The sequence below is a fragment of the Hylaeus volcanicus genome, chromosome 4, assembly GCF_026283585.1.
Source record: "Hylaeus volcanicus isolate JK05 chromosome 4, UHH_iyHylVolc1.0_haploid, whole genome shotgun sequence".
NCBI lineage: Eukaryota > Metazoa > Arthropoda > Insecta > Hymenoptera > Colletidae > Hylaeus > Hylaeus volcanicus.
Window position 1 is genome coordinate 2,454,593 of NC_071979.1, and position 12,937 is coordinate 2,467,529.

General features: G+C 32.6%; 2 protein-coding genes across 9 annotated transcripts in view; both read left to right on the forward strand.

Annotated features, from left to right (window-relative positions):
• LOC128875339 (uncharacterized) overlaps nucleotides 1–7,275 on the forward strand; it is a 27,726-nt gene extending 20,451 nt beyond the window's left edge. For 5 of the 8 annotated variants that reach the window (XM_054120844.1, XM_054120849.1, XM_054120842.1 and 2 more), the window contains exons 6-12: nucleotides 1,739–1,897; nucleotides 2,594–2,772; nucleotides 3,453–3,752; nucleotides 3,860–4,050; nucleotides 4,378–4,566; nucleotides 6,159–6,215; nucleotides 6,910–7,275. In XM_054120844.1, coding sequence (XP_053976819.1) covers nucleotides 1,739–1,897; nucleotides 2,594–2,772; nucleotides 3,453–3,752; nucleotides 3,860–4,050; nucleotides 4,378–4,566; nucleotides 6,159–6,215; nucleotides 6,910–7,143 — 1,309 coding nt within the window. In that variant the 3' untranslated portion in view covers nucleotides 7,144–7,275. Of the gene's footprint in view, nucleotides 1–1,738; nucleotides 1,898–2,593; nucleotides 2,773–3,452; nucleotides 3,753–3,859; nucleotides 4,051–4,377; nucleotides 4,579–6,158; nucleotides 6,216–6,909 lie in introns of all 8 variants that reach the window. The other 3 variants (XM_054120843.1, XM_054120846.1, XM_054120845.1) reach the window with 3 other exon arrangements.
• Nucleotides 7,276–7,421: 146 nt separating this feature from the next.
• Nucleotides 7,422–12,937, forward strand: part of LOC128875337 (sodium-independent sulfate anion transporter-like) — a 12,511-nt gene continuing 6,995 nt past the window's right edge. Inside the window, exon 1 of the mRNA XM_054120837.1 lies at nucleotides 7,422–12,782. The gene's annotated coding sequence lies outside the window, so the exon portion shown is untranslated. The remainder of the gene's footprint in view (nucleotides 12,783–12,937) is intronic.

Here is a 12,937-nt window from a genome sequence, read left to right on the forward strand (position 1 = left end):
ACTGTCGCTGAAGTCAACTCTGAGTTTGGCTCTGGCTCCTGCGCACCCTTAATAGTAATAAAGATTCGTGTAGGTGCACGAATGCAAAAATATATAAAATATCAACAATAATATATGTACATATTACACCATGTATAAGATATCACATTATTTTAGTTTAATATAATGAATATTTAATATAGATAATTAATAAATAAGTATTTGTTTTATATATTGAATAACTACGCTACACATTTTCATACCTTTTTACACCTAACCTCATTTACGCTTTCAGGCATGCCAACCAGTGATGGACAAAACCCTAAGTTTCGAATAAATCTGAAGTTTGCCGATATGTTTGTCTCATGTCCTCTTTTGAACATTTTCCAGAGAAAGAAACGAGACAAACACATCGGCAAACTTCAAATTTATTCGAAGCCTAGGGTTTTCCCCATCTCTGGCATTGCCAACCTTACTTACTCTCCACGCGTACCAACGTTCAAACCTTTCCATTCTCACTCACTGTCATTCAAAACCAACTCTCGCAGATAGGACATACTTTCATTTAAATCTCAATTGTTTATATAAATTTGTAAAATATGAATTTCCATAACCATTCGCATTCTAATAATTACTTTCTAAAAGATAATTGAACTTCTTTTCACGAGGTCAATATTTAAAGTAGCTTGTACGATTTCCGCGAAAGAATTTTATCTTTATACAAAATAAAATCTTTATAAACGTACCTCCAAAAATCGAACTTTATTAATAATAAATTATTACTATTAAACAGAAATTTATTTTACTCTGAAAATATTATAAGACGAACTTTACTTTTAATACTTTTTTTTTTTATATTATTGCATACTGCGTGAAGTTTGCAATTTCTTGCACATTCAAATTTCCTATAAATGCATAAAGTAGTATAATAAACACTTGTTAAACATAACCAAAAGGTTTGTGCAAGTGCACTTATGGAAAATGAAATAATAATATCATTATAATAATTGTACAATATATTCAACATACATTTTGTATGTTTTCTGTATTACTAATTATGACGAGTAACATATTATTCTACTTCATAATTATTCTAAATAATTGTTTGAAACAACCCTGGACACTTTTGAAATTATACTACTTGAAATATTATTTCAAACCAGACACGTTATTTTATTTTCATAATTGTATTCATAGACTTGAATCACAACCTCCACTAATGTTGTTTTAATTTGTAATTATTTGAAATAATTTGTAAAATTGCTTCTAAAAGTAAAACATCTCTTAAATAATAATATTAATAATCTTACTTTGAGGATTTCATTCAATAAATTTGTAATAAAAGAATAACCAAAGAACTCGTTACATGAACTACCTATTACTTAATTATTTTCAAATGACTGCATTGAAAATAACGATTTAAAATGAATTATCTGAATAATTATTTCTTATTATTATATATTATTATTATTCTTATTATTATATATCTTATATTTCTTATTATCTTTCTTATTTTCATGTCAATAAAAATAATTCATTGTATGAACCATTACTTTGGATAAATTGATATTGTTTTTATTATTCAAGTAACTGTATCAAAATATAAATATGAAAAGTTTGTAGTGGTAGCATGTGTGCACCTGAAGGCCATCACCAGCTGTAGCCCCTAAAGTTCCATGATTTAATTCAGCCTTGAACTCAATATTGGGAATTCGTTAATACTTGTGTATACTTGATCACCGCTTGCATTTCCATATAGACCAATCGGACAGGGTCTGAGAACCCTGATAGAGACTTTGAGCAGCAGCCCGAGTGGATCCAAACTATTTACAGTTGGTCAAGCATTCCTTGGTACAAGAAACCAGAGAGAAGTTTCGCCAGAGTACGAGCTTTTAAATGAGGCCATCGAGGAAGCTAGGTAAGAGTACGCTCTTCAGTTTGTAAATTTCTGAAAACCCTTACGCAATATGGTCTGACAATGTTTATTAATAGAAAACGAAAACTTTGGAAGGTTTTTAGAGATTTCATCTTGATTTCACAGATTTGTATCATGAAATATGTTTATTTACGTGGTACATATTTGATGAATTTATAAATTAATATTTATAGACAATGGTAAATTTGTATAATTAAATAGATATAGATTTCTATAATAAATGCTGATTTATTCAATAAGAAAGCATTAATTTATATATATGTATATTTATCTATATATTATATAAATTTATTAATATTTAATAGAATAAAATCATGCATATTATCTGTTACAGTATATTAATAAATGATTTATAGATCTCTACACTAAATGCTGCTTTATTCATTAATATTATTAATTATTGGTACTATGTATGATTTTAAACTGGATACAACCATTCAAGATTTTTCAGAGCAACAAATTAAATTAATTTCCATTTATTTTAAAGGATTTTCCAAACAAGGCTTCACGATTTTGGTTTTCAATAACAGTATACCGGCTACAAGTGACTAAAGAAATTTCCCATTGAATAAATATCTCATTTGTTAGACCACATTACATTGGGCTTTTTCTTTTTTAAATACTTTCATTAAATTATTTTCATTCTATTTAGCATTATTAAATATACTTTTTCTGCAGATTGAACTCGATCGCGCTAGAAGAAAGGAGAAACGAGCTTAACGAGAAACTCGCGAAGAAGGACCGAAAGAAAAAAAAGAAGAAGAAGGAGAAGAAACAGAAAGGAAGTAGAGACAGCACCGCGAGCGACACTAACAGCACCGGGCCCAGCAATTGCGTAGATATGGCGGAAAGCGAAAGTATATTGAAATGTTTTTTCTAGGAAACATTTATAAACGTTACATTATATCAATTAACATTATTCAATCAATCACAGTAATTCACATCACATTGCATTGTCCTGTTTTGTTATAGATAGATACTTCTAAAGACAAGAATTACATTAGGTGCAGAAAGTAATTATCGCCTTTCTATTGAACCATTTATGATTGTAGTTTAGACACAAATATTTATTTATTTGGTTACAATTGTGAAATGGTTACAATTTGGACTATAGCATCTCTTGATCCAGTCTTTACAAATTGGAAAACAATTATAATGTTTTAACAATAATAATTTCTTGTTTAATCTAACTTCTTATTCCAATTCCTATTTGTTTGTACTTTTAATTCGCTATTTATTACATTTAGGACAGTCGTATTTCTTATTTAGTCTATGTTATCTAATTAGCTACGTATGTTAGGTAATTCATATTGCATACATTGAACTACCAACTTATCCTTCGCAGAACTACATGTGTTCTTCTAGAATATGTGACTTAGGGAAGATTAAGAGTCATAAGTAAATGGTAAATTTACTTTAGAAAGACACCGAATTAATTTCTACACCTAATCATTTCTCTTAAAAAATATCTTTATACGTCTAAAAGAAACAAATGGTATGTACACATCTCTGAATGTGCTCTGTCCTGTTTGATAAGCAGCTGTACTGAGCGAGATGCAGGCCACTAATGGGGATAACACAGACATGCTACCATCCGATAGAGTCATGCAAATGGAAGAAGAGGAGAAGCTGGAACTGGAGGAGAGGAAGCGCCAACGTGATCCACCTATAGTGTTTAAGGACTTAATAGACGTAAAGTCGGAATACGAGGCATTATCCAACTTGTTGGAAGGAAAATTAAACAAAGAGGAAGGAGTGTGCATGCAGGAACTCGAACAGTATATTATAGAAAACGAGGGCTCTTGGGCGCTTGGGGATAATTTCTTAAATTTCGTAGGTAAGTAGACGAATAATTACAATCACATAATTACATAATCAAATAATCGCAATAATTACAGACGAATAATTCAAACGATACTTATTGTACGATATTCGATTGTTTAGGACGAATTCTATATGATAAATCTCTGTCAAGCGACACGAGAGTAAAATTGTTGAACGTACTTTCTGTTGCTGCGTTAAAAGACGATGTGATCCTTTTACTACACCAGGATAGGAGAGAACATATCATTATGAATTACGCTTTCGATATTGACCGTCATCCCCAGGAAGAACAACTCCCTCTTACGCAATTTGTGAGTAAAATAACATTCACAAGAAGTGTGTATTATCTGAATGAACGATTTTTGGATTAAACAGTAATTTTGAACCACTGCAATGTCACAGTACAGATCTAGATCTTGCAAGGAATAATCATTTTTTTCATAGTTAAGCGAAAGCTGCATCCTGAATTTTTTAACAAAATTTCATTTATCGGAGCAATCACTGTTTACATTAAGACATTTTTATCAATGCGTGACAATTTTAATTGACCCAAAAATGTTCTGATAGATTCTAACCACCACTACCTGTCGCCATTTGCTGCGTTATTCGACTTTGTAATTGTTTGTCGTGTATTACAGTTAGCAAATATGTTCGAAAACCTCAGCAGCTCGGAATGGCTATTGTACATATCAGAATGGCAACACCAGAACCAGAATATCAGTAATATAAGGGTGACGACCAAAGTAGCGGTACATTCGTTGCTTTCGAACTCGCTCGACATGCAGACTCGTGGTGCAGCTATTATTCACAACCTTGCCTGCAAGGAGGTAAAAACTGTGGTCTGTATCCTTCCTATCTGATTAACAAGCGAGCTTTTTCTTTCGCTTTCGTTTAAACTCACGCCTATAATCGCTGTCATACATGTCTCACTTTGATGGACAAAAGTTGCCATTATTGTCGCAGAACGTGCTAAATTTTTTTATCTTTAATAGCCAAAACTTTTGAACAAATGGAAGAACCTATTCTGGCCCTTAACGTAACCCTTTATTACAAAATAAAATATGATGCACTCTATAATAACATTAAAACTACTAAGCTGATCAATTTGGCACACGAACCTCAAACTTTTTTCTAAGGTCACTCAATCATTAACAATGGTTTCGCTTCAATTTGTAGGGATTATTATTGTAATAGAGAATTAATTTGATTAACAAATTAGATTGTCAATCTAATCGCTTCTCCTTTTAGTGTTATTATCTCCTATATCTCATATAAATTTTGTCATTAACTGGAAGGCATCAATGGTTCATATATAGAAGTCGCTACACCAAATTTCATGATTTTCTGATACACGACTTCTGAGATGTAATGCAAATTGGAAGCCAGTGTAGGCAATTTGTAGGGAAAAAGATATTTGTTTTGGAAAGACAAATGGTATGCTAACGATTCAATTTTCTCAGTATTATTTGTTTTGTATTTGAACGCTTAATTATTTGTGACAGAATATAATTTGGCATACAAGTAGAAAGAATGATTTCATCGTTTGTAATTATTCCAGCTACATGTAGTTTAATATTATGATAAGATAATATTAATTTTGATATATAAATCAATTAACTGATACGCAGTGTCAAAAACAGCTATAACAATAACTCGACTGCGGATTGTATGCATTTATGATATAAATTGATATAATAAATACATGCTAAACATAAGCAAAAGCTATGTTAACTGATGCAAAATGAAATAACAGTTTTATTATATTAATTGTAAAATATATTCAACGTCCATAAATGTATATTTTTTGTATGTTTTTCATATTATTGTACGTTATAAATGTATAAAGTTCACAGTTCAGTAATAACAAATAATGAAATTATATCGAGATCTTTTGCATAGTTTAAATTACATTCTATCAAAAATAAGCTGTAATATTTTACCAGTAACGTACCTTTATCACAACAAAGATGCTAGGCTACTCAAGATTAACGAAACAGTCTGTATCTTTGACATGTAAACCCGAAACGGAAGGTTTCTTATCCGCGATGTTGCTTAACAAATGCTTGTTGCCTTTTCTTAAGTACTATTAATTAAGCAACACGGCCATGGGAGTCACGCTTTTACTGTCTACGCGAATAGAAGTGCTGCCTTTATTAATAAATCAGCTGTACTAGCAAAATTACATAGAAATTTAGAAGAGGTTCGGTGGACTTGTCTCGAGTCCTGCAACCGATACACCAACGAGCAACGAAGCCTTGTTGAGTACTTCGAAACTCATGGTCTCAACAAGGACAAGTCGGGAGGTACGTAGACCGTCTCGTTGCTCGTTCGTATACCTGTATGTTACATGTTGTACCAACGCTGCGTTGCAGTTCAAAACGATGGATATCTTTCGAGAGATCGGATACTGTTTTTTCAGAAAATGAGCAAAAGCAAAAATCTGCGGCGACTTTTACCAAAAGGCAGCATTTCTAAGGTACTGCGAGACATTTCGATTAGCATAAGATTTCACTTCTCACCAGTAAGTAATCAACGAAGGAGTTCATTTCAAAGAAACACAATTGATTCATCCGAGGGGCATTACGCAAGCGTAACTGATTTTATTCTTCACTTTTACTCTTTTATTCTTATTCATAACTTTTATTATTAACCCTTTGCACTCGAGAGGTGACTCTCAGTCACCACTAGGTTTCCTTTAGGTTTCATTTCTTTGGAACTCGAAGTGTCAATAAAATGATTGTCGTTGAGGCAAAGGTGACCTGATTTTCAAATCTCAAATTAGAGATCTCATTTTCGAAGTCAATATAATCTTAGCATTCGTGACAATAGAATGCTAAGAAAGCATGTCGAGTTGCTGATAGATACCAGAAAAAAAGGCCTCGAGTGCAAAAGGCTAAAGACAGAGTCACTTGTCGAGAACTGTTCTCGAACAAAGAACATTCTTAACACAAGAAACAGTTATATTGTGAATTATTCAGGTACTTTAGTGGGCTACTGTATCTCTTAAACCTCAATATCTAATAATGTACCACCGTGAGAACAAAGTCGTTCTTAAATACTTGATTAATGCCACCTGTTAGCGTTTATCATTTCACCAGGTGTTGCACAATATGTGCGATCGAATATCCATGATTCTCTTCTAATTATGTCGTATTTTTTGAAATGTATAGGTGTTCGACGACGTCGCCGTGGAACTGACAATGGCACTGTTACAATATTTCAATGGCGATCCAGCCGAGGAGCAGCTGTTTGCATGCATGAAGTCCTTGGCGCGTTTCACGCAAATCAGCGGCCAGGACGTGCCACAACTCATCCAAATGATTGGCCCGGAACCGAACAAGTTCCGCGGGGTGTCCGAGAGAGTCGACGAGCAAATTGACCAAGTCAATAAGAAATTGCGTTAACGTGCGCACAATCAAACAATCGCATTGAGAAAATCCTGAATTCCAACCGCGGTGCGATCCCGGGACGCTGTTATTGTGTTATAACTGAATTTTTACATAGAGATTTTATTGAAATAAACTGCATATAATGTATTATTATTACAATTATTATTAATTATTGTTGTCATTTAATACTATTATTGCTATTAGTAACATCATCGTCATCGTCATTATTGTTATTATTATTATTATTATTATTATCATTGTCGTCATCAACGTTATCATCGTCATTACTATTATTATTATTATTATTAATGCAATTACATTACGACTATTAAAAATTCTGAAAGCAGTTCTTGTTTGAGATACCCACTTTCTTCGTGAAAGACGTTTACTCTCCTTTGTATCAGAGAAGCTAACTATGGTATTTAGTTGCTATAATTAATTTAACACTAGAATTACCAAGCCGGTCAATTTTACCTGTGTACTGCAAACTTATTTCTAAAGACACTCGATTATTAACATTCTTTTAATCGCGATATTTAAAGGCAATTATTGTAACATAAAATTCATTTGACAGACAAATTAGTTTACTCCTCTCTTCTGTAATTACAAAAATATTGTAGGTACGCACTGATCTTGGTAGTTTTAGTATTAACCCTTTGACTCTCAGTCACATTTTAACGTGATGCAGTAATTCGAGAGGTGATTCTTGGTCACCACCAGTTTGAATCAACCAGCAGTAATCCTTGTGTAAGTTTAATTTCACTAGAACTCGAAGTGTTAATAAAATAATTGTTGAAGGGGTAAGGGTGATCTGATTTTCAAATCTCAAATTAGAAATCTCATCTTCAAAGTCAATCTAAGCTTAGCATTTCTGGCAATAGAATGCTAAGAAAGCATCTCGAGTTGCTGGTAGATACCAGTAAAAAAGGCCTCGAGTGCAAAGGGTCAACCCTTATTGAACTTATGTCATCTTCTATCTGACATTAATATTTTTACCCTATCGAATGTCCTAATTTGATGTGACAATAACTTTTAGTGAAAAAATGGTAGTTTTATTATAGCTTTTTAATAGCGGAGAAAAGAAGAAAGCGCATTTTTAACACAAAAAGTGTTATGCTAGAAAAGAGGTACGTGCTTTTATATTAAGTAGTGTGACTTGCAACTGGTTTTCATGTACGCACCTAGTCAAGTTTAAAACGTTGGCGTACAATAAGAATTAAATTGTACTTAACAAAGACTCCACAACTCAGAAGAGAATTTCTACGTTAGAGTATATTAATACTAAATAATATGTTAGTTTCTACATATTGTTACTAGGTACAACAAAAGTCTGTCACCTCAAATTGAGCTTTACAAGTGAATTATTAACGACAAAGTTAATAGTTATTTATAGATAAATACTGAAATAAAAAAAATCTATAAACATGTTCACTGTAGATAAAGTGTTAATAAGTATCGAGATTTGTGCAATATTCGAGGCCACGAATCCAATGAGAGTTAGACCAAGATCAAGTTAGTCACGACTACTTTTATGATTTTATCATCAACATTTTTATTTACATATTCACCACTTTTCATTCATTTCCATGAAAAGTAATAAAAGACGGTAAATTTAATTGGATTTCTTGTTTGCAATGAGACAGTTTTACCTGGAAATCAGATAATTAGATCTTTCTTGATATCATTCAATAACGAACGGAATTATTATTATGTAGTTCTATCTAAATTCCAAGAACATCTACGCTACCGTTTTGTTCGTATTTGCCTTTGTACACCGCTGCAGCAAATGCACAAAAAGTACAAGTTAAGAAACACGATATCGTTTAAAATAAATGAAACTACTTAAAATATAAATACATTGTTTGTAAAAACCTCTCGAGGGATTCTGACGCATATAAAATATACAATATTAAAGTGAGACATCATAATTGTATATTAAAATCAAAAAATAAAATTTATTTAAAATTCATCCCTCGAGAGATTCAAATGTATAATTTAATTCTACTCTGGAGGTTCGATGAAGACCTTATTGAGATGATCCCAACGATAAACTTTACAACAAAATGCGTACTTTGTGGACTTCTCAAATATTTTGCATACCATGTCAAAGACGATTTACGGATAACATAAAACTTTCGAGGCGTCCAATGATTTATGAAGAACCGGTATCGTCGTACGCGTACGTTCGTTCCACGTGTAACTCTTGTTGATACTTTGATAAAGATCGTGAAACAAGACGGGAAGCCTTGGGTCCTGACCAATCTCTCCAACGGAATCACGTATAAAGCTACTCTATTTTCAACTCCAGACGCGACCAGGTCGACAATAAATGCCTGTGCAAATATGCTATAGATTAGCGAGAGAAATCTCAAGAATGGGGAAACAGTAACACACTCGTTTATGTTTTATGTATCGCGCCTACAACTCATTAAGATATTATTATTTACTGCTTAGTTACTTAACTTCCGATCTACGCGAAGCTTTTACGCGGTTCAGACCCTGGGAGTCCATTGTATTAGAGTTTATAGTTTTATTGTTGCTTCTCGTAAAGAAATTTATTGTGTCTGTATTTTTAAGATATTGTAACGCGTAAAAGTAACGCCTAGGTTTTAAATGAGCGAATGTGCGCGTGTTAAGTACCGAGGAGAGTTTGTGTAAATGCGGTGGAGACCCTGTCTAAGAGGCGCCAGCTCTGGCTTGACCCCATGAACACTTATATTATTTGTACACTGTGGGTTGTAATATTCTCTGATTGATTATGGGACTCGGGACAAGTCTACCGAACCTCTTCTAAATTTCTATGTAATTTTGCTAGTACAGCTGATTTATTAATAAAGGCAGCACTTCTATTCGCGTAGACAGTAAAAGCGTGACTCCCATGGCCGTGTTGCTTAATTAATAGTACTTAAGAAAAGGCAACAAGCATTTGTTAAGCAACATCGCGGATAAGAAACCTTCCATTTCGGGTTTACATGTCAAAGATACAGACTGTTTCGTTAATCTTGAGTAGCCTAGCATCTTTGTTGTGATAAAGGTAGGTAAAGGTTCTATTTTTGATAGAATGTAATTTAAACTATGAAAAAGATCTCGATATAATTTCATTATTTGTTATTACTGAACTGTGAACTTTATACATTTATAACGTACAATAATATGGAAAACATACAAAAAATATACATTTATGGACGTTGAATATATTTTACAATTAATATAATAAAACTGTTATTTCATTTTGCATCAGTTAACATAGCTTTTGCTTATGTTTAGCATGTATTTATTATATCAATTTATATCATAAATGCATACAATCCGCAGTCGAGTTATTGTTATAGCTGTTTTTGACACTGCGTATCAGTTAATTGATTTATATATCAAAATTAATATTATCTTATCATAATATTAAACTACATGTAGCTGGAATAATTACAAACGATGAAATCATTCTTTCTACTTGTATGCCAAATTATATTCTGTCACAAATAATTAAGCGTTCAGATACAAAACAAATAATACTGAGAAAATTGAATCGTTAGCATACCATTTGTCTTTCCAAAACAAATATCTTTTTCCCTACAAATTGCCTACACTGGCTTCCAATTTGCATTACATCTCAGAAGTCGTGTATCAGAAAATCATGAAATTTGGTGTAGCGACTTCTATATATGAACTGTATTGTATATTCTATATATGATTAGTGGTAGTAATAGTCGGGTGCCTTTTAGACAGGAAATTTTCGCTCCTCTTAAATAGGATTCACCATACTATCTGGGTTACAATGAGCTTACCCAGCAATCTGTTTGAAATATTTATGTACATCTTTTCTGATGAAGAATACTTGTATTTTCCTTTAAAAGAAGAAATGCAGTAACTCATGTCTCTAGAAACTTTGTATTTAATAATTGAATTAATCGAAATTAAATTTTATTTAATAGCTACAGATTTACAACGTTTCTTCTTTTATTTTGTAGCTACGTGTTCGCGTTGTTTATGCAACAAAGGGTGGTCCACGCAACGTGTGCACCTTTATAACTTCCAAAATATGCGTTGCTGGAGAAAATGTTATATGTATACAAAAGTTGCATGGCTTAAAAGGGTACACTACGTAGTGAGTTAATTTTTTGTACATGTGACGTTTAGGAGATTTAAACCTTTGCGGTCGTATGTCTGCTCTCAGCCATCACAACAAAGAACCGTACTAATCTTATGTTGTATTCCGCAGACTGAAAAGATTAAAGCTGTTAGACAATAGTAATAGATTCTAAGATATTAGTGTAATAATAGATTAATGGAAAGATTAATGAAAAGATCATTAGTAATTATATTAAGTTATACAAGAATATGTGAACCAGTGGGTGGAATATCTGCATGTTAAATTTTTCAAAAACAAATATATTGAATATCGTTATTTTTTCTGTAACAGATTGTAATAAATACCAAATAATCGAAAATACTTGGTAGAATTCCAAGTAATATTTTACAAATTGTGTTTAAGTGTAATGAGGGATTATGGTTTCTTAAAATATTTCAAAAACAATACTCCAAAATGGCAATAAGAAAGTTGAAGAAAGTTACCGAAAGATACCACATGATGGAGAACTATAAAATATAATGTTTACATAAAAACGTTACATTAAAACACATTATTGTGTAAACATATATATCTAAAGTCTACAAAAGAATGAATAAATCTTGTTTATCCTTCATAAGCTTGCATATTATGTATCACTGCTCGTTCTTGGGAAATTAATTCCGACCAGAGCAATAGCCATGCCTAAATTTAATACGACCGTAAAGGATTAAAGGACAACTTTGTCGCTTTAAATAGAATACTGTATTTTGTATACAAAAATATGAATCAAATTCCAAATAAAAAAGTGTTGACCTTTGTTAGCCCTAAGCCTAATAGGCAGTAATTGTCCCGAGTAATTTCACGAGTGATTTCACTTTATTACTCGAACATTTTCTTCGCGTAATATCAAGTCGGAGGTTCAACCTTATCGGAGATTTTCCACAGGACAGCGATGTTTACGTAACAATGTTTATCGACGCGACACCATCTATCACGACCCGCAATCTTCTATCGTGTTCGTGATCCAGTATTGAAGTTACCTTCGATGTTGCGTGTAATTACCAGACAGATAAAAGAAAAATTGAAATTTTGTAACGGTGAAGAAAATGATATGCTTTCAGTTTATGGTGGCTGGCATAAAGATGCAGTAAGAGCCAAAGTTATGTATGCTGAGAGGTATCCTGAAAGGTATATTCTGAACTGAAATCAGTATTTGAGAGATTGTCTGAATCGCTTTGACGAACCGGAAGTTCTGTTACTAAACGTAGCAAAACGTGCTACTTCAGACAAAAATAAGATTGCGGTCCTAGCAGCGATAACAAAAAAACCCCGTATGAGTACACTGCAGATTTCAAGAGGATCTGAAATTCCCAAAACAAGTGTACTACGAATTCAACATAAAGAAAAACATCAATTGAATCACCTAGCACTTCATCATAGCACTTTTTAGCTCCATGGCTGTAAACGTCGCTGTTCTAAGGAAACTTGTCATAAATAGACTCCGGATCTCCATGCAAAATCAAATCTTGGCAAACGTACCTACAAAAATTGAACCTAAATAGAAATTTAGTTCAATAATATCTCTGTAAATATTATAATATGAACTTTACTCTCAATATTTTTTACCTTCTTGCATACTGTGTGCATTTTGTAGTTTCTTGCACACTCAGATCCCCTATAAATGCATAAAAATCCGCAGTCTAGCGATAAGGTTGAATCTCCTACTTGATGTTACGTTAA